This window comes from Ochlerotatus camptorhynchus, unplaced genomic scaffold (assembly GCF_037179485.1).
Source record: "Ochlerotatus camptorhynchus isolate MF236.1 unplaced genomic scaffold, CSIRO-AGI_Acam_v1.1 ptg000330l, whole genome shotgun sequence".
NCBI classification, from domain to species: Eukaryota; Metazoa; Arthropoda; class Insecta; order Diptera; family Culicidae; genus Ochlerotatus; species Ochlerotatus camptorhynchus.
Genome location: NW_027040818.1, coordinates 12,756,731 through 12,779,646, shown reverse-complemented (window position 1 = coordinate 12,779,646; position 22,916 = coordinate 12,756,731). Strand labels below are relative to the sequence as shown.

General features: G+C 40.0%; 1 protein-coding gene across 6 annotated transcripts in view; it reads left to right on the top strand.

Moving 5' to 3' along the window:
- The window catches only part of Obsc (Obscurin), a 222,500-nt gene that overhangs the window by 25,519 nt on the left and 174,065 nt on the right, over positions 1-22,916 (top strand). For all 6 annotated transcript variants that reach the window (XM_065230324.1, XM_065230322.1, XM_065230325.1 and 3 more), the window contains exon 2: positions 1,730-2,019. In XM_065230324.1, the coding sequence (XP_065086396.1) occupies positions 1,730-2,019 (290 nt within the window). The remainder of the gene's footprint in view (positions 1-1,729; positions 2,020-22,916) is intronic.

Genomic DNA, 22,916 nt, shown 5'->3' with positions numbered 1-22,916 from the left:
CTATCTTAACGTGACGATTTTTTTCTTCGTGTACCGGTAAGTGAGTGAATCATAGGATTTCAATTTACTGCCGCCCAATTTCAGGCTCACTTCCAAGAACAAGCGGATCATGAAACAAACAAACTGCACGTTTACGAACAACTCAGATACATACCAATAGGGGAAAGTGGGGCAATTTCATCCGCTTAAAAATCAACGTATTGAACATATTTTACGAAACATCTGTTGCCGGAAGCCTACTTGAACTATCCATTTCATTTTAGTTTAAATAATTACTTTTCTTAAGTGCGAATATTCGAAAAATATTAGACTAGCTCAAAATGTCAAAAATGTCAAATCTGAATCAGAACATAAGGTCTATCAGTAGTTTCTTATAACTTATCGTCATGCAGCAGCTATATGGTTTCTTATATGACGCGATGTTTTTCTAGTTTTGGGGCAATATGAGCACCACTGATATTCCAAACATTTTTTTCTTAAATTGTTCATTTTTGTATTATTCTTTTTTATAAACACGACTGCACAATATGAACTCACGTTTGAAGAAGCTGCTTTGGTGAAAAAATGAAAAAAAATATAGCCTTAAATAGGCAGTACTTTTAAATTTAATTTATTCTACAGAAAGTAATTGCACAGACAAACAGACATAACACTCGAAAGTTGTTAATCGAACAAGCATTTAACGGACAATTTAAAAGTATCGTAGTTGGTAGTACCGCCACCTGTGGCGCGCATAGTCAATTCTCTTGTGTTTGACGTATACACACTACCGCCATCTGTTCAGCGTAGTGCTCACCACAGTGTACTCAACAGATGGCGGTAATGTTTTAGCGACGATGTTTTACAGTGAGAAATATTCAGTGTGTTATGTCTGTTTGTCTGTGGTAATTGTGTCTTTTACATCTTTTCTGCTAAAACTAACCAATGAACAGTTGAACCTTCATAAAGCCTCAAAAGAAAAGAATATTTTTACCGGGCGCTCGTTTTCCGCCAACGGTTTTATTCCGATTACACAACGATGATTTTCAACTTTTATTTAATAAGATTCAATGCAAAAGTTTACCTTCAACATTCTATTTCTATTCATGATGTAAATAGGGCTTGAAACTAACCATTAGGCTTAAAATCATTCGAATTTTCCACTGAATTTGTTATCATTAGTGATGATTTTCCTAAGGTGGCCACCACTGCCCCACTTTCCTCTATACCTACGGATTCATAAATCTTACGCCTGAATTTGTCGGTTACGGCGACGAAATGTTGTAATTTACCGACCGAAGATATAAATCCGGTGTTTGGTTGTGTGCTCACTTTAGCGACAGCAAGTGGAGCAGCTAAGGAAGCAAGAAATTTTTGTAAACATTCCAACAAATTTCCTCTTTTTCCGTTTCTTTGTGTCTGTGTGAGTGAAACCGTGCAGTTAATAAGGTGTTGAAAGTGTCTTAAAAATAACATATGTCGTCAATTCCACTAGAATGGGTAATAAATAGCATTTTCACAGTGATCATTTAGTGTGCAACCTGTGTTTCTGTGGCCAATGTTGTTTCCCGTTCTCCACGCCTGCTGTGACTACCACCATCTGTGTCGAATAAAACGATTACTACGATCACCAACCACCGGCAGTGTGCCTGTTCTACTGTTATACATGTTTACATGCGATTAGTTTTCTTTTCTAAAAAGGGCGTATTTTTGTTTATTGATCTTTCGCACGGCTACCTACGATCAACAGACTTTGGCGAATCGTACTCCACCAAAGACGAAATCCTTCAGCTCTCGTCCGCCATCAGCCGGAGGTCATCGATAACAGCAACACAGCCCTCCTCACCGCCTGCGTCCTATCGCCCCGCGGAGTTCGAATGTGTTGTCCCGGTGGTGAAGAGCCATCATCATCTCCTGCAACACCAGCGTCCATGTGAATCGATCGAAAGCAACCAACTGTACCGTTATCAAAGATACCAAGACTACAGCAACCGTCACCTACTGCAGCAGGGCGAAGACGCCGAACTCAACGGGTCCAAGGTAAGTGTAACAGTTTTCTTTGCGAGATTTTATTGTTCGAACCATGCCCTGGTCGGTATGTGGATTAGTAGACGACGACGACGACGACGACGTGGTTGCAACGATCGTCGGTCGTCGCCAAAATACTTCCGATCCGTCAATCCATCACGCCAGGCCGACGAGTACAACAAGTTCAATCTTCGAATAGTTTATTAGGTATACATATCACAGAGGGAGGGGGGATAGCATCAACCAACGACAATCCATTGGCGACGACAAATTGGCGCCGAAATAATTTTTCGATTAAATATTTTCCTCTCACATTCCTTTGAGCCCGAAGGGATGTTTTCAAACGAAAATCGAAGTAGTCTTTGCGCAAAAGCGTGAGTGACCAACGCACTCACGATATGAGACATGCGCACCTCGTAGCTCTCACAAGAGAGCGCTGCAGGCAAAAACTAAGCTCTCTCCAGGCGCCACATGCATTGCTGCCATCTGTTGGAATTTCAGCGAAGCTCCTCACAACCGAAACTTTGCCTAATATCAAATTTCACTGAAAAAGACGCACATGTTCCATCGTTTCCTTCCACCGTCCCCGGTCCCGGCTGATGGTGCTTCATGGAGCGATGATCGCGCAACTCAACCGGGACTGTCTTTTGGCGCTAGATTCGTCTTTTTCCTGTCTGCGGATATTTTTCTGCTTTTGCGACGACGACGGCGACGACGCTGTTGGTGATGATTTAATAGTTTTATGCGGTTTTCGTTGTTTCGGTTCGGCTTCCGTCCCCCATGTGGCACGTGGATTGCTACACTACGATGTGGATTAGAGGTGACAGCTGGCGGTTGCTGCGGCAAGCGTGGGCTTTACAGCTGTGGTTTTCTGTTTAGCGAATTTCGGCCGTCATTTGTCACTTTTCAAAACGGGATTTGGATTGTGTAGTTGTCCATGTTTTGACTCAATGATTGTCGTTTGAAAGACATTTATTTATCATTTTTTTAAGGAACTGCCGTTATGGTTCGTTAATTTCGTTAACGTATTTTTAAGAGTAGAGTAGGATGGTCTAAAACGCACCCCTGGGATAAAATGACAGGTAACTCTAAGACCAGAAGGTTCCCAAGAAACGTGCTCAACTTTTTGGCTCAGCTCTGGTACTATCTTCGGTCCCAAGCTAATCGATGCACCCCTCGAAACATAGGAAAATCTACGAGCCCCTCATTTTATCTGTCAAACTTACATAGCGAATCAAAACAAAAACAAACGTTAATCGATTTGCTTGGGACCAATAGGCTAGTCAAGTAGTGAGCCAATTTAAAATCGTTAGTTTCCACCGGTGGCCCTACGCTCTTTTTCATAGCTTTCCGATTGATTTCGTGACTTTAACGAGCAGCATTGCTAGTTCAATATTTGAAAAACATAAATTTTTCAAATAGAAGGGATAAAGATTGAAATTGAATTAATTGAGATCTTAGACAATTTTTTTAAGATTTGATTAATTGAAGAATCTTCAAGGCTGTGAGATCTATTGCAATTTTCAAAATCACGAGTCAGATTCCTCAGATTCTGAAAAAAAATTAATTGTATAGAGCTGAAGAAAGTGTTCAATTCCTGGACCTTAAACAAATAATCCAAGCTAGAAGAAATTTTTAAGATTCTGGAACGAAGATTCAAATGTCTGATATTGGCTTTTTATATGATCCCAGATATGAAAACAAATATCAATCTAATGGATCTTAGAACATTTTCAAGGTTCATGGGCTTGAAAAAAATATGAGATTTTCAGAAAAATGTCAATGTGAATTTAAAGCGGATTCTAAAGCGTATTCTAAGAAAGTTCTGCCTGAAAATCCATTTTAGTTTTGAGGAGAACTTGAAACGAATTCTATGGAATGCTTACAAGGTTATTCTGAGGACCTTTTGATTCCTGGTAAATGCTCAGAAGATTTCCAAGGGAGTTCTGAGAAGAATTCCTAGGTAGTTCTGAGAAGAATTCAAATGAGAAGAGCTGCAATTTAACTCTAAATAGAATTCCAAGGTGAGATGATAGTTTAAAAGATTATTTAAGCATAATTACTAACTAAATGTGAGAATAATTCCAAGCGAATTATGAGAGCATTCCAAGTAAATTCTAAGAAGAAATTCAACGGGATATCGAAGCCTGATTCCACTAGAGACGAGGAGACAACTTATTGAATGCCAAGAAATTCTGGCTAAGAATAGTGAAGAAAATTACAGTACCCCCGTGCAGTCGAAGGAATCGTTAAGAACCACTACGTGGACGACTCGCTGGAGAGTTACGGCAGCGTAGAAGAAGCGATTCGCGTTTCTGAAGAGATGCGGATGATTCATGAAAATGGAGGATTCCAGTTGAGAAACTGGTTGTCTAACAGCGAAGAAGTACTGCGCCGTCTCGGTGAAACGAAGCCGCCTATCGACAAGAACATCGGTCCAGACAGGAAGGAGTTCGAACGTGTACTTGGGATGCTGTGGCTGACCAAAGAGGACGAACTGTGTTTGTCCACAGCGGTGCAAGAACCTATTCAAAAGTTGATTGATGAGGGAGAACGACCGACGAAAAGACAAGTGTTGAAGTACTTGATGGGTTTTTTCGATCCACTGGGTATGTGGAGCGTATTCCACGTTCACGGGAAAATTCTTCTGCAAGATGTTTGGCGAAGTGGAACCCAATGGGATGAGAAAATCAACGACGCAGCATTCGAACGTTGGATGATGTGGACAAGCCTGTTCCGGACTATCGGCGAGATCCGTATTCCCCGGTGTTACTTCGAGAACGCGACCATCCAGCATTATCAGAACCTCCAGCTGCACATTTTCGTTGACGCCAGTGAGGCAGCTTACGCAGCTGTAGCGTACTTCCGAATCATGAATCCGGACGGAGTTGTTGAATGTAACCTGGTTGCGGCGAAGACAAAGGTGGCCCCACTAAAACCGTTGTCTATACCTCGATTGGAGCTACAAGCTGCGGTGTTGGGAGTCCGGTTGATGCAGTTCGTCGAAGAGAGCCACACCGTGAAGATCCAACAGCGGTTTCTCTGGAGTGATTCATCAACCGTTCTGGATTGGTTGCGTGCTGATCACCGGAGATACAAGCAGTTTGTCCCAAGCAGCACACATCCATCAAAATAAGTTGCTGCAACTTGATTGATACTGAAATAAGTAACATACAAGTAACCACAATTGTTCAGTGACAAGTGTGCTGCTAAGGGTGGCGTGTCGAGTTGGAGAGTTGCTGACGGCATCCGACGCTCACGAATGGCAGTGGGTGCCATCATAAATCAACCCAGCAGATATGGCAACCAAGTGGGGAAAGGGTCCCTGTCAAGAAGTAGTTGGTGTCTGGTTTAAGGGACCGGAGTTCCTGAAACAACCAGAGTCAGAGTGGCCTCGTCAGAAGACCGTAATGCTGTCCACCGAAGCAGAGTTGTGGCCGTGTCTTGTGCACCACTACGTTTCCGTATCCGATATGGTCTTTGATTTGGAGCGATTCTCTCGTCTGCCTCGGCTGATTAGGTCAGATGCATACATACATCGCTGCTTCGACAACCGGAGGCGCAAGACTGAAAATGAAGCGTCGATCGCTGGTCACTTGGATTCGGAAGAACTGCAAAAGGGACAACGGACGCTGATTGGCTTGACGCAATGGCAGGCCTTTCCGGATAAAATGGCAATACTTACGCGCAATCAACAGAGGTCAGCAGGACAACAAATACAGCTCGAAAAATCAAGCAGCCTCTATAGGCTGTCACCCATGCTGGATGAATTCGGGATCCTGAGAATGGATGGGCGTATCGCAGCCGCTCCAAACGTAACCGAAACCGCAAAGTTCCCTATTATACTTCATAGGAAACACCGATTCACCAACCTTTTACTGGATGATTATCATCGAAGCGGACGGTTGAGGGGGGGAGGATGTTGATACTGGCAACACTTCAGGTGACGCTCCAATGACGACCGCAGTCAGCTGTCAAAACGACAGTACGGAAGGAGAAGCAGCAGATAAAGAAGGGCAAGATCATAATGACTTGCATGATTATTAGTAGTTGCGGTTGCCAGAGATAAAGTCCTTTGTTGAAAGGTGAAATTTCCGTTTATCTACGATTGATTTATTCTTCCTAAATTCTTCCTTAAAAACTAAATTTAATCTTACAGCTAGCAAAAACTTACATCTAAACTGAAGTGATTATTGTAAGTAATACACCATAAGCTATTAAATTATACTTACACTAACTAACAGAAATAAAACTTACAGCTAAAGCTACATTACAACCAATTCAACGTGTGTTGTAAGTTGCTAAAAGAAATCGGACAGGGGTTCACAATTCCTAACCTACGGAACATCAGCGGGAATAAGAATGTTAAAATAATTCTGTAGAAAATTCCATGAGAGTTCTGGAAATAATTTCTGGAGAATTTATTTAAGTTGTATTCCAAAGGAATGCTGAGGAGGTTTCCAAGGGAATTCTTAGGAGAACCTGAAAGGTATTCCATGGAGTATTCTAGTGCGATTCCTGTATGAGAATTTCATGGAAACTAGTAGGGGAATCTTGAAGCATATTTTGAGGAGTTTTTCTTCTTCTTCTTCTTCTTCGCATTTCAAGCTTATTGCTTAATGCATATTATTGCACAGTTATTAATTGAGAGCTTTCGATGCCAATACCAATGCATGAATTTGTATATTATGTGGCAAGCACAATGATACTCTATTATGCCCAGAGAAATCGAGAAAATGTTCAACCCAAAAGATACCCTCGATCGAACCGGGAATCAAACCCACCGCCTCCGGCTTGGTAATACCCTGCCTTTACTGACTAGGCTATGAGGAGTTCCTAAACAGATTTTAAACGTAATTTAAGGAATAATTTCATCGAAGTTTTGTAGGAATATTAAGAAAATTCTGAAGAAAATTCCATAAGAATCAGAAGAATCCTAAAGTGAATTTTAAGGTAATTATGCTACAATTATTAGAAATTCAAAATGAATCGCAGATCGAATTTCAAGAGTTTTCATTGGATAATTTCAAGAGTGTTTTGAAGAAAATTATGTGGGCAGTACCTTAGAGACTCGGAATCCCAAGATGGATTTCTTAGATTATTTTAAATAAATTCTTGAACAAATCCCAAAGAAATCCTGTGCAAGATTCCAAATCTAAATCTAACTTGGAACAACAATTGAGATTCTGAGACTTCAGATAAGTTAATATAACCTAAATTTCAAGAATTGACAGTCTGATTGCGATTTTTGTTCATTATGGGTCAAGGGGTTGGTCACTCCGCACAGTGTGCCAAAAATACAGATGGGCACACCTGGGCACTTTCATTGGCACCCATGGTAAGAAATTTTCATGTTATTTAAAGTTATTGGCAACACTGTACTATATCTGCGCCTGCACTGTGCATATAGACTGTTCCAGGAAGTATAAGCACACTTTCAAAATAACAAAAAAGTCATGTTTTTTTAAGTTTTAATAATTTTATTTGGCAAATCACATTTGTATTTGTATTTCAAATAATATTTTACTCTCGTTTAATTAACATATTTAATCATAGCCAAGACTCCTAACTTTTCCTCGAACATGACCCATTAGCTTCTGCACAGTGGTACTTCCCACCATTTTGACCACTTTTGGCCAATCTTTTTTGAATTTTTGAATGTCGTCCGCTGGTTTTATTAATTTTCGAAGCTTTGCTTTGGTTAAAGCCCAAAAAGTCTCGATTGGCCGTGCCTCCGGCCATTTCGGTGGATTCATGTCTTTCGGCACGAAACATACATTTTGACTTTTGTACCATTCTAAAGTGTCCTTTGCGTAATGACATGACGCCAAATCAGGCCAAAATACTACTTGACCTTCGTGCTGCCTGACCATCGGCAACAATCGCTTCTGGAGACATTCCTTAACGTATTTCTGAGTGTTCATCGTCTCCGTTGTGATGTACGGACTAGATGTTTTACCACACTCGCATATTGCCTGCCAAACCATAACCTTCTTACCGAATTTTTCGGTAAAAAATGCCTTCTCCGTTTCGGGGATGTCCTTGCCTTCGCTTACAGTATAGAATTGTGGTCTGGGAAGGGTTTTGTAATCTAGTTTCACGTACGTTTCGTCGTCCATTATTATACACCCAGAATTACGACACAATAGCGAATCGTAGAGTTTGCGGGCCCGTGGTTTCACGGACGCGGCCTGTTTTGGGTTCCTTTTGGGTTTTTTCTGCTTCCGGTATGTTTTTAGCCCAAGTCTTTCTTTGGCACGCATGACGTTACTCGACGAGGTCCATAGTTTTATCGCAACATCCCGAACGGAAGTCGCTGGTTTTCGTTTGTAGGCATCCCTGATCTTTTTATCGATATCCGGACTTACAGGACCGGATTTCCGGCCACTCTTCGGCGCATCTTCAAACGTACACTAGTCTCTATATTTTTTAATCGCAGTTCGTACCGCTCCGACGCTTACATCCTCTTCCTTGGCCAATTTTCTCAAGGAGAGTCCGCTCACAGTGCACCATTTGTGCACGATACTTTTTCGTTGTTCCGGAGTAAGACCACGCATTTTGACAGGAAACACAAAACTGAGCACTTTTTTGATGCTATGTCATTCAGAAATGAGCAAACAAAAGGACGCAGCCAAAACATGTTGAAATATTTCATTATATTCAAAGTGACCGTTAAAATAAGGTGTGCTTATACTTTCTGGAACAGTCGTTATGTCAAAATGTTAATAATTGTTGTTGACACAATCCAATTTTTGGTTTCATAACTTCAACCGTGAATTTCCGGCGAAGATCTGCCATGGATTCCTCACAGCGCACATATTTTCAAAACATTAGCCGGTCAAAAGTCAACGCAGCATGCTTGCGGGATAAGCGAGGTCATCAAGGCAATGACCGTTGCCAAGAACAAACTGTAATCTGTGGGTGATACTGGAATTCTTCCGGGTGGTGCTGGAGTCGCCACCGGAAGACTGCGAGATCGGAGAACCACCACTCAAGACGATCGAACTGTTCAAGGATCTGGCTGCGGAAGGCTTTGGTGTTTCAGAACAGTTTGATCGAAGTTGGGAAGGGGGTGGCATCGTTCCGGAAGCTGATTGAAAAGATGAATGTGATTAGTGAGTTGGTTAGTGGGGAGAGCAAGACCCTGAGGGAGGAAGTGAAGGCGTTGAAGACGTTGGTAAATCGATTTGGGGCGGGGAGATTCGTGACGGAACTGAAATCACAGCCGAAGGAGGTTAACTGGAATTGTAAGATGTTGATTGGCCAGTTGTTGGGCTCCTGAAAGTTGACATGGGTGAGTTGGTTGAAGGATAGGTTTAGCTTTCAGACACAACCCTGGTAACCCAGCGCTTGAAATAAAATATATCTAGATAGAGCTGGAATTAGGGCGTAACAGCCTTTGCAAACAATGACTTCTTTCGACGATTTCTAGGAACTCAAGACACACCCACGCAAACTAACATAACCGTCGGTAGGGGAAGTCTTCCTCTACCCGATTGTGCTGTTGATTTGCGTTTGCGACCCTTACTTTTCTAGAAATCATCGAAATAAGTCATTGTTTACAAAAGCTGTTACGCCCTAATTCCAGCTCTATCTAGATATATAGGCTTGACAGAGAAGAAGTCCCGGCGAAATGTAAAGTGACCGATGTTTTCTAACGATTGGAGCAGTTCGGTAAGCATCGCGATGTTTGCAATAAACCTTGTAGAACTGATCCGAACGCAGCTTTTCGAACTCTATGACACAGACAAACAGACATAACACTCACATTCTTCGCAAATAAGATTTTAGTTAGGAATGTTATTGCACTTGTCATGGTGGCGCCACTGAAGCGTTAAGCATGCCACAACATTTCAAACTTACCAGTGATGCCAGTTTTTCTCAGGTCAATTTAGTAGATGTCAGCTCTTGAGAATGATAAGGGGACCATGGCATTCCACTGGAAATATGCAGTAATGACCCCATTTTGTCAGCCCCCTTTTTGAAAGTCTTTTCTTATATTCTACGAAACCCATGCGCTTTTTCAGTGGTCTTATGGCACCAAAGTATACCTTAAACACCCATCTTGAAGATACATGGGAATGATTTGGAATTACGATTTTAAGAAATTATTCAATGATAAAAGTCTGATGCGCGGAGGGGCTGACAAAATCGGGCCATTACTGTACCGCATACTAATCTGACAAATACAGAAAAAAAATGTTGTTGAATATTATTGATTGGTCATTCCGCTTGTTGCGCAATATTACGCTTTACGATTAACACAGAATTTGTAAACAAATCATTTTAATAAGTGTAATATTGCATCCAGTCAAGACTTATGTCCAACCACTACTCGCTAGACACACATCTCTACAGAATAAACCACGTTGACAGCAATATATGTAGGTGCATAACCGGTTATGATGACATCGATCACGCAGTTTGGTATTGCCCGGGTAATGACGCCTCCAGAGTACGACTGTTGGATACCCTAGTGGCCCGAGGTAGACAACCCTTCCGTGAAATAAGAGATGAATTGGGAACCCGTGATCTTCCCTACATGTAGACGATCTACGAATTCCTTTGTTTGTATGATATTAGAGTTTGATGTGACCATCCCCTCCTTTCCAAACAATTTCCAGCCATTGTGTCCCAGTCTTATTACCCTTCTGTTTCTGTGCTATATGCCCAACCAGCATTTGGTCAACCGTCCGAGAGTTCTGAAGTAGGCTTCGGAAACTACCTAGCTCCTTCCAATCGAAATTGTTACCCATTAACCTTGAGCCCGCCACGAGTAATTGGTACCCAATACTAACCTAGAACTACTGCTATTTAAAATGTAAATTCAAACATTACTGATTTTGGCTCCGCAAAGTGTCACACACGACTGAGCCTAGTAAATAAACGAACTAATTAAAAACAAATATTGCATCCACTTTTAGTAACTGGTGTTAAATACACCATGAATAACAGTGATTGATACATATTGTGTACACATTAAAGTGATGAGCGGTGGTAGAAACGGCATTCATTAGTGATGCATTACCACGTTCAAAAACTGGTTTCCAGCAAAAAAAAAACATACACTTTACAATCAAAACAAGTCCCCTAAAAAGGACTGAGCTTCTGTGAATATCTCCTACGGATCCGTATTTCTGCAAAATGCAATCAATTCTATGACGACATCACTGAATTCCATCTGTTTTGTTTTTATTCAACACAGCTGACACGTTGACAGAACGAGGGAAAAGCAACTAGTGAAATAATTGCATGAACGAGGGATGCTTCGGTTGCTACACTGCATCGGAATGTGCATGATAGAAGGTGCTAGCAACAATCAATACGAAACTAACGATTTTAAATTGGCTCACTACTTGACTAGCCTATTGGTCCCAAGCAAACGTTTAACGTACCCCATTGTAGTCGAAATTCTACTCCTACACAATGTTTGTTTTGATTCGCTATGAAAGTTTGACAGATAAAATGAGGGGTTAGTGGATTTTCGAGGGGTGAAGCAATTAGCTTGGGAGCGAAGAGAGTACCAGAGCTGAGCCAAAAAGTTGAGCACGTTATTTCGGGACCTTCTAGTCTTAGAGTTACCTCTATGGTACTAGTGTGCATGCAAAATACGCTTGACGATATTTGTTGAAGAATTTTCTTCCAAGCGATACGTCTGTTTGTCTGTGTCTATGAGGTACGAATTGATTATGGAATCCGAGTCGCACAGAAGGTCGTAAGGGGATCGGTGTCCATACAAAGGCCACCATCTGGCCGTAGTAGTTTTATCAGTGGTCGTTTACCATGTTTGATTCCATAGCACTTCACCACTTTGTTGATCAGCCAACCGAGATTCAGTTTCATGATTCGTTCCTCATCGTAACTGACATCGATGAATTCGCCTTCGATGATCACTCGGACAATGTTTGGAGGTGTTTGCTTTCGTACCATCGACAGCGCCCCAGCTTTTACAGGTCGGCACTGCTTTTCGCCTGAGACATCTCTCCATTTGTCCGATCGTTGGACTGTCTGACCGTGTGGACAAATTAAACTCCACCTCCACCAGGGAAGTCTGATTCCGGTTGAAATTCTGAGTCGATGGCTTTCGGGAGAAACTCCTCCCGGAAGCGTTCATCAGAATCTGAAGAGCAGTTTCCTCTGATGGTGCACGCTCGCTTCGTCCATCGTCTGTGGTCCTCATCATACTCCAATCCAGTAGAAGTTATTGTCCTGTCGGAAATTGGAAGTGCCTCCCCGGAGAACGTTCCCGCTCGAAGCTTCGATTCGGTGGCCAAGGCCGTTGCTTATTAGGTTCAGTGTAGTCCTAGAGTCACGACAGTTAGGATCTGGGATAGGATTCCACCATAGAGGTAACTCTAAGACCACTGGGTCCCGAAGAAAATCATTATTATTTTTGGCTCACTCAGTACCAGAACAACGGTCCCAAGCAGTCCCAAGCTATTTCACTCACCCCTGCATGTTCTGCATGAATCCACACACCCCTGATGTTATCTGTCAAACTTTCATAGCGAATCAAAACAAACATAGTGTAGTAATAGAATTTCAACTAGAATAGGGTACGTTAATCGTTTGCTTGGGACCAATAGGCTACTAAAGTGGTGAGCCAATTTAAAATCGTTAGTTTCGTATTGATTGTTGATTCCACTGCTTGTTGTTTTGTTTCTTCAAAACAAAACATGTGAACTGTCAAATTAACCGGGTTGCCAAAGATACCATTATACAAACAACAAATTCAGTCTGATGACACTCTCGGCTCTACCGGCACAGCTGCGGCATACGTGAGGCACACTGAGAAAAAAGTTGGCGACAAATAAGTGTGTAGAGTGATTGGCTTAACGTTTCGAATAAACTACTTAAAACTTCAGTGAATGGATTATTGAACCATTCATCGAATTTATATGGATAAATAGGAACAGATATTACGTAAGATGGAAAAAATCTGGATTATCCTTAAAATTAAGCACGAACCTTTTTTTAATTCTATGATGGTCCCTTCAATATCGATATATGGAGAGTTGACAATCCCACTGTACTTACTGCAATGCAAGCCGATCATGGTCTAGTTTAGAATCAAAATTCACGCGGTGATAGGAGAAAGAGAACCGGCAGTTACGTAGGTTACAAATGTCAAAACACTGGGTTACGACCAACTATCCAATAGTTTTACAAAAACAAATGATCTCATTTATTCTACCGTGGCCTGGCATATAAAGAATACATTTTAACCGTCGTATCCACTGACTCATCCAAGCAGCAGAACGTCTCCCATAGTAAGCACACTTTTGTCGAATGTCCTAAGCAGGTAAAAACCAATTGGCACCGAAAATGAAAACATCACTCACAAATCCGCCACCGGCATTTTCTAGGCCAAAATAAACGATTCCCCGCGGTTCGTTCGAATTATGAAGGAGGCAAAAAAAAATACAGCGCTCGAAGAAACAGTTTTTGGCACCCGTCATCCTGGTCCTCTGCATATCTTACAAGCCAATTACCACCCGACAAACCAGTCAGTCGCACATGTGGGACGATCGGCTCAAGCACGTGAACATCCCAGACTCTGCGGCCAGATGAAATTCTGCTCCCGTGGGTTCAGATTCTGGGCAAGATCGCTAGAAATTTGTCTGCCCGCGGAACTTGACAAGGAGAATCAATCGGAAAAAAAAATTAATGCATTCATTCTCGCGGATACGGTTGCGGTATTAAGATATTTTCAACCAGCAGATCAAACGGCGAATATTTCCTTTCATTCGACAAATTTATGGCAACGATTTTCATATGTCAAACATTTCAATCTCTCGTCGGACGGAATGTTTTATGGGACTTCGATTTCCATCCAGTTAATTGTCCGCGCTGCTTTCCTTCCTTTGTGTGCTGCATATGTTTTCTTGGATGTGATTAATTTTGACAGAATGTATATTTTTCACTTTCGCTGTCAGCCAGCGGAGAAGTTTGCCTTGCGTGCGTGGCAATCTTTGTTAAAAACAGGCGAACACTCCTCTACTAGTGGGTATTTTCCCATTTGGCAACAAAACCGCAATAGATGCGATTTTCATCTGGGGCGGCTTCCCAGAAATTGGATGAATGGTTTCACTCATTTGGGGCTTTCGGTTCGGCGTCGTTTATCAGCAGCAGATTTTGATTGACACTTCCCACGCATCACACCGCCGCCACTGCCGCCGTCGGATGATTTGGGTGGTTTCCTTGACCGCGCTTGAATCATCGCCACCATAGCAACTTGGGTGTTTATTTTGGTTCGGTTGAGACGGTTTCGGGCAGTCACCTGGCTTTAAATGAAACGATCGTTTCAAAGTTAGAATCTGTTGAGTCTATCGTTTCGTTTGCAAATAAATCTTGCGCATCTGGCGATAATTTCGCAGCATCAGACTCAACACAACCTTGCAGCTGGTTGATTGTCCCTTGAAGGGTTCCATTCGTACGCTGTCATCGGAAGCAATCTATCCTTCTCTCAACGACAAACGCTTGATTCATCTTATTTCCACTCAAGATCATGGCGAAAAGAAAGAAATTTGCAACCCGGCCATCTTCAACCGCCATCATAAATGACGGTTATCCGTCCCTTAACCGGGTGACATATTAAGGTCAAAATATCCCTCGCATCGCTCCGAATATTAATGAGAGCGGTGAAGGTCATCAATTAATGATCATTACCCTCACCCACAAACACACCGCAGGGGAAAGTTTCAAAAATATTGCACGCGAACGAACCGGATGCAGGGGAACGTGTCAAACTGAGGGATTTTCTCGTCAACATCCGAAACGAAAAATATATATTCCGTGATCACCATCGTCGCAGTTGGCTTCGCTTCGACGAAGGACACTCTTCCGCTTTTCGAAAGTGCATTCCTACCCCCCCGATGTTACAAAAGAAAATAGCCGGGAGTTGATTTTTATATTCGTGCTACAAGCAAGTCATGGGAATTTTGTGACAAACGTCCGACACACTTGTTGTTGAATGTTTCTGCTCCGGTTGTTAAAATGTCCATGTTTGACTTACTCAATCCAGTGTCAAACGGTCAAAATTGATGTTCTACTAGCCCCATTTGTGTTTTGCTGGTTGAAAAATTGCACCTGTTCAGGAAAAAATGGTCCACTTATTCACTACATAAATATTGGGTTACCTAGAAAGTGTTCCGACTATTTATCTGGTGTCATTTAAGATTCAACAGGTTGAAAGCTGGCCTTTGGGAAAATCCAGTATCCAACCACAGGAAAGGAAAACTTCACTATAATGTTGAAGTAATAAAAATAACTGTCTCTTTGGGCTGCCGAGTTAGATTTAACACGTGGCTAAAAGTTACATTTCGAAAGTTATTTTCCATGTTCGAAAATCCCTGTGTTATAGTACGTTCAGACTACAGAGTTATAACATGTTATAGCGCTATCTTGATTGTTGTTTCTGTGTTGCAATTATTTGACAACCGTTATAACATGTTATAACTCTCCAGTCTGTACAGCGTTTTATTGCTTGACCGGTTTTCAAGCAGAACTGAGCCACGGTATTGTCTGTCAGAAATAACCACGTTCGCATAGCAGGGTTATTCGATAGATTTCCATCTGTCGAATTTGAACCAAAAGTTAAAAAATAAATGGGTTACTTTTTAAGAATTATTTCATATTAATATTAAACACGTGGTTTACATATATGGAGCACTTTGATATAGTTCAAGCAATGTTTTAAAGACATTTCAAGCTGAACAGACAGACACAATCGCGTCATTTGCCGCGATTCGAACGAATTTGATAGCAAAGATTACAACCTCAGAAGAAAGGTTTGTGTATTTGCTTATTTTTCTATACATTTGCTCGAACGCAGCGCTACTGTATCTGTCGCTTGGATTCTGGCAGAGTTGCCAGTCTTCTTGATATGATGTCTTCGATTAAGTTCTAAGTAGCATTTACAGATTCTATTCGTCAACTTTCTCTTTATATCCCCACACAACAATAAACGGTTATGAACTCAAGTTATCGACGAAGAGAATCGATCAATGTTACTTAGGACCTAACGCAATGTTCAGCTTGATTTAAATTAAAATCTTCGATCACTTTTTTTTTTACAAAAAAAGGTGGGTCACATGTTGGGCACAGAAAACGTATTTTACTCAGAGTGTGAGTCACAAACGATAAGTCAATATAACGTTCCAAAAACTGGTAAAACATCTTAATTTCTTCATGAACACATAAATAAAACTTCTACGGCATTTGAACTTATTTTCAACTTATGGTTTCAATGAAAATATCATCAGGGTTTTTGATCTAATTTCCGCCCTACTAAGCAGAATCCGCGCTTTACCTCTATTTTTTTTAACGAATTAATGAAATGATTTTGCTATAGGTGATTTCTAAATTTATTTACTTTTCCATTGGATTTGATAAAGATTCACAAATTGTAGAAATATTGTTAAAACAGTATTGTTAAAAATCTTAAAATTTATTTAAAAAAAAACTAGAGTCATCTAGAGCGATAATTCCGAACTAAACTGTCAATAATTCAAAAGGTCTTGGCCTCCTGAAAATAATTGGAGAAAACAACAAATTTGTATCTAGCAAGGATCCCGAGATACACGAAATCATAAGCATGCTAGTGCCACCTAGCCAGAGATTACTGAACTATATTATCCACAATTTAAAAACCTTGGCCTCCTGAACAACATTGCACAAATAGCAACTTTCTATCTAGCAAAGATCTCAAGATGTCGACCCAGTATATACACGAAATTTATAAGAATACTATTGCCACCTAGCGAGAAGATTCCGAACTAAATTTTGCACAATTCAAAAGGCCTTGACCTCCTCAACAACATTGCAGAATTCAGCATCTTTGTATCTAGGAAGGATATCGAGATATCGACACAGCATGTACACGAAATTTATAAGAACACCTGTGTCACCTAGCGAGATAATTCCGAACTAACTACACAATCAAAAACCGCAACTTTGTATCTAGCAAAGATCTCAAGATGTCAACCAGTATTTACATGAAATTTATAAGAATACTAGTGCCGACAAGCGAGAGGATTCCGAACTGAACTGTCCACAATTCAAAAGACCTTGATCTCCTGCACAACATTGCAGAAAACAGCATCTTTGTATCTAACAAAGATCTCGAGATATCGACCCATCATTTACGCGAAATCTATAAGAACACTAGTGCTACCTAGCGAGAGAATTCTAAACTAACCTCTCCACAATTAAAAAGGTTTTAGCCTCAAGAACAACAGCAACTTTTTGTATACCAAAGATCTCGGGATTTCGACCCGGCATTTACACGAAATGTATTAGAACACTGGTGCCACCTAGTTAGAGAATTCCAAACTAAATTTCCTACAATTAAAAAAAAAAACCTTGGCCTACTGAAAAGCATTGCACAAAACAGCAACTTTGTATCTAGCAAAGATGTCAAGATGTCGACTCAGTATTTACAAGAAATTTATAAGAATACTCGAGGGGGACGACTCTATCTACGATGCAAAAAAGATTGTGTTTTGCTGTGGCTAGCTGCGCGCACGCTGAGTAGATAGAAAGAAGATTGATGACGATTCTGAAGATTTCCTGCAAAAAATTGATGAGCGATGCAAGTAGATGCGACAAATGAAAGAAGATTGTTCGAAGATTGATTCGCTAGTGTGAGATTTTTTGACCATCTAAACTTGAGATTTAGATGTGTCGCCCCCTCCAGAATACTAGTGCCACCTAACCAGAGAATTCCTATCTAAACGGTCCATAATTCAAACGTTGTTCGCTTCCTGAACAACATTGCAGAAAACAAAAACTTTGTATCTGGCAGGCAGGCTTGCTTCCACTCACTTGCTATAAAAAAAAAAGATTTTCGGAAGTTTGGAATCATTAGATGTTATAATGATATTTTGTACTTGTTAGTTAAAAGAAGAGGTTGCAAACTATGTGTTTGACACATGTAACCTATCAAATTTGCTTTCAGATACTCACAATCAGCGAATTTACGACTCGCGAGCGCTCACTCTGAGTGAACGCTCACGAATCATAAAATCGCTGATTGTGACACTCTCAAAGCAAAATTGATAGGTTTCATGTGTCAAACACATAGTTTGCAACCTCTTCTTTTAACTAACAAGTACAAAATATCATAATAACATCTAACGATTTTATAATTCCGAAAAACATTTTTTATAGCAAGTGAGTGGAAGCAACCCTGGTGGCAGGTATCTCGAGATGCCGACCCTCTATGTACACGAAGCTTATGAGAGTAGAGGCATAGAGATAACAAGGTACAACTAGTACAACAAGTGCCACATACTGAGAGAATTCCGAGCTGTCCACAACTAAAAAGGTGTTAGCCTTCTTAACGACAATGTTGAAAACGGCAACTTAGTATAGAGCAAAAATCTCAAGATGTCGACCCTACATTTACACAAAATTAATAAGAACATTAGTGTCGCCTAGTGAGAAAATTCCGAACTAATCTGTCCACAATTTAAAAGGTCTTAGCCTCCTGAACAACAATGCTGAAAACAGCACCTTTATATCTAGCAAGGATCTCGAGATGTCGACCCTGCATGTACATGAAATGTATAAAAACACTAGTGCCACCTAGCGAGAGAATTCCAAACTAAACTGTCTACGATTCAAAAGGACTTGGTCTCCTGAACAACATTGCAGAAAACAGAAACTTTATTTATAGCCTGAGTCATGAGATATTGCATGTACACAAATTTCACATGAACACTAGAGCTACCTAGTGAGAGAAATCTGAACTTAAAAATACACGGTAGTGTTGATCTTAGGTATCTTAACAACATTGCAGAAGACCGCGTCCTAATACCTAACACATATCACGAAAAGTTTATCCTTTAAATGTTGATAAAACGATGTTTTCTACAGACACTAACACCACCTAGTGAGCCAATTCCGAACTAAATCGTTTACCATTTGCATGAGATTGGTCCATTGAACAATATTGGTCAAGACACGTAAAACTTTTGAACTCTAGTTTCTCGATAGTAGTCAAAAATGTAACTGATCTATAAATAGTTCACTGGGCGTCAGAGGCTTCTGATCTATAAAAGGTGTTACGATCAAAATTTGGTCAAACAAGAGAGCATGTAAATTGATTAAATTTTTTGTTTAAAAAATCAAATAATTTTTCTCTATTAAGTTCAATTAGTATTAAATACAAAAACTATAAGCGACTAAGCTTCCGGTTGACCGAATCCGAACTGCCGGGTCTTTCGTTTGACCCCTGCCATAAGATTCTGTACAATCACCTCGTCCACTTTGTTCACCGCAGAACGCCTTAAACTGCTTCTCGCTTCCAACAGTTTTTTGGGTTTTCTTCCAGGTTCCACTTGACTATGGCCCAATATTTATACTTAGGCATGCCAAATCCGGCCAAAACAGGCAGCAGACGCTTTTCCAGACGAAATTTCCTGGTTGGCGGTTCCGGTTGCAATGAAAATGTCGCTTTTCAAACCACAGGTATAGATAGCCTGCCAAAACAGACATTTCTTAGCGAAATTCGACTGTTTTATATGCCTGAAAATGTCTGCCACCTTTCCCCTTCGGGTTGCCGTATAAAACTCCTGCCCAGGTCTGCCTTGACGTAGGTTTCGCCGTCCATTACCACGCAATCGAACTTCGTCAGCATCGTCATGGCCCAAGTAACATTGCAAGTTTTATTGAGGTTTTAAAGCATTCTAGTCATTCTAGAGGTTTTAAAGCAACCATTCGAATTTTAGATTTCAATTGAAACCTGATAGTTTTAAGTAGAATTTTAAGAAGCCCGGAATTGAATTAAAAGTAAGTTTTACTGAAAACTCTTAGAAATTTCTGAGGAGCACAACTCCTGTGAGCTTCAGAGGAAAATTCCAAGGGCATTCTGAGCATACTTTCATAAAGTTTGTGGGAGAAAACGAACCCGGAGCATAAGTCCTTGGATTTTTTTTTGAAAATACTAAGAGGAGGATTACAATTAAATCTGAATATAACTCCAGGCCATCATCAAAGAAATTCGGAAACTCAATTCAGGAGAGTTTGCCAAACAAATTATTAGAAAAAAAATCTAAGGAATTTGTGAGGAGAAAAGCAAATGAATTCTTAGGAGACTTTCAATGTGAGTAGAATTCCAAGGAAAGGAGTGCGATTGAAAAGGAAATCTGAAATGAATTCAGTTCCACAGTTATTAATTGAGAGCTTTCGATGCCTGTACCATTTTTGCATTAGTATAATTGTGTGGCAAGTACAATCATACTCTATGCCCAGGGAAGTCGAGACATTTTCCAACCCGAAAAATTCCTAGACCGGACCGGGAATCGAACCCAGCCACCTCCAGCATGGTCTTGCTTTGTAGCTGTGCCTTTACCATCTGAGCTAAGGGAGGTACCAAAGGGGTTCGTATTGTGGAGAATTTCAAGGTAATTCCAAGGAAAACTAAAAGAAAACTGAATTCGAAGGATAGCTTCATCAAAATTTTGAGGAATATTTCGATGGAAATCTCCGTTGAATATGGAATGAACTATTCTGAGGCTTTCAGAACTACTTGAAAGTTCCTAAATTTTTCCTGAAGTTAATGAAACTGCCTTGAAGCTCTTTTGTAGTTTGAGAAACTAGCCTGAGCTTCACAATACTTCTCATCAAATTCTGAAGCTTACCTGAAATTTTTAGGACTTCCTAAAGTTTCCTAATTTTTTTTTAATTATCATGAATCTCCTGTAAAGGTTTAGCATTTTGCTGAAGTTCTCTAAACTTCTTTAAAATTTATGTGACTTCTCTAATGATAACGGAACTGCTCTGAAGTTCTCTGTTCTTTTCTGAAATTCCCAAAACTTCTCTAAAGTTTTTTTTTTGCAGTTCTCGTGAAGCTTGTTGCACTGCACTGGAACTTCTGAACATATGCGAAGACTTTAATTAACTTTTTAACGTCTCTGAAGTTATCTGAAAATCTGGGAACTGCTTTATATTTCTCACAAATTCTCTGAAACTAATGGAACTGAATTCCCCCCGAAGTTCCTCCAATTTTCGGAGCTTATTTATCTTCTTTCAAATGCTCCCGCATTTTGCTAATGTTCATAAAAATACCTGAAGTTCGTGGATCTCCGCTTAAGCTCCATAGATTACTGTGAAGTTCTCGAAATGCTTCTGAAGACCACTGTTCTTCTGTGAAGTTTTCAAAGTTTTTCTAAATTTCTGGAACTTTTGTGCTACCGCAATTTTCATGGAATTTGAACGAACTAATTAATAAAGTTCTATGATTTTCACTGAATTTATCACGATTTTTCTGAAGTTCATGAAACTTCCCTTAAATTATCGACACTAATTAAAAACTTCTTCAATAGTATAGACTTTCTTGGTGTTATTAAAACTGCCTTAACGATTACTGAATTTCTTTAAAGTTCTCTAGGCTGCCCTGAATTGATAAGTATATTTTAAGAACTCGCAACCTTACTGAAATTAATTTATTTGCCTTGAAGTTTCGACAATTTTCTTTAAGTATTCTAAACATTATAAACGCCTACTTATTTTCCCTGTGCTTGTCTATGCTTACCTGTAGTTCTCTAAATTTGTTTAGTAATACGGCAAATTTTCTAATATATATTCAAAATTCCCTGACGTTTTCGGATCAATTATAGAATTCTTGGAATACCCCATAATTCCTCGGAATTCCTTGTAAGTCGCTGCAAATTTGCTTAAGTTAATGTGATTATTCTGAAGCTATCTGATCGTCCTCGAAGTACTCGGAACTTACTGAATATCATGAAACTATCTAGATTTATTAGAAGTTCTCTGGAATTTCTTGAAGAGATCGCTGTTTGCTAAAAGTTTTCACATTTTTTTAATTAATGGAACTCCGTTGATATTCCCTAATCAGCTTCGCATTTAAAGTTCTTGAAATCTCCATGATGTAACACTCTTGAAATACTCGCACGTTTTCCGGATGTTCATGTATTTTTTATCACGTCCCAGCAATTCTCTCGGAGCTTTGCTGAAGTATCCGGAACTTCTTTAAGGTTTCTACAATTTCCTTGAAATTATTTGAACTTGCCCTTTGATTCTCTGGTATGTCTTGATGTTTTCGAAGCTTCCCTAAAGCTTTCAATTCTATTGAAGATAAATTTCCCTGAAATTCTGTGGACTTCTGTGAAGTTCCTGAAATATTTCTGAAGTTTTCATAAATTATCTGATGGTTTCTGTACTTCCCTGAAATTCTCGAAGCATCTTAAGGGTTCTCAATTTTTCTAAATTTACGATTAAAGATCTTTAAACTGCTCCGAAAGTCAGAACTACTACATTTCTGGGAACTGCTCTTAAGATCTGAAATTCCTCAAAAATCTCTAGATCTAGATTTTCTGATGTGCTTAGAACTTGTTAAACATTTGTACAATACCCCTATATTTCTCAAGATCGCTCAACACCTATGATGTGCTCTGAAATTCTAGGAACTTCTTAAAAGTTCCTGAAAAATTTCGGATGTTAAAAGAACCGATTTGAAGATCCTAAAGCTTGGGGAACTCCCCATATTTTCAGCGTGTTAACTTCTCTTATGTTCCCGCAGTTTGTTTATGGAGGTTCACCGAAATTCTCAGCATTTCCTTTCATTCCTCAGAACTTTTCTCCAAAGTTCCTACAATTGTTGTGAAGTTAATGGGACTGCAATGAAGAGCTCTAATCTTTCATAAAGTTTATTACGAACTTGAAATAAAGCATTTATTTGTTTTCCCTAATCCAGGTACTTTGAAAATTATACATATCTTGAACATGTACTTGGAATACGAAACTTCAAGACATTTAATATTTTTAGATCTTGGACTTACTCAAATTAAGTACTTGTTTTTAACTTTTTTGAAGTGAGAAATTAAGTTACTGCTAAACTTCAACATTCGCTGGATTTGATTGTAAAGCTGTTTCTTTAAAACTGA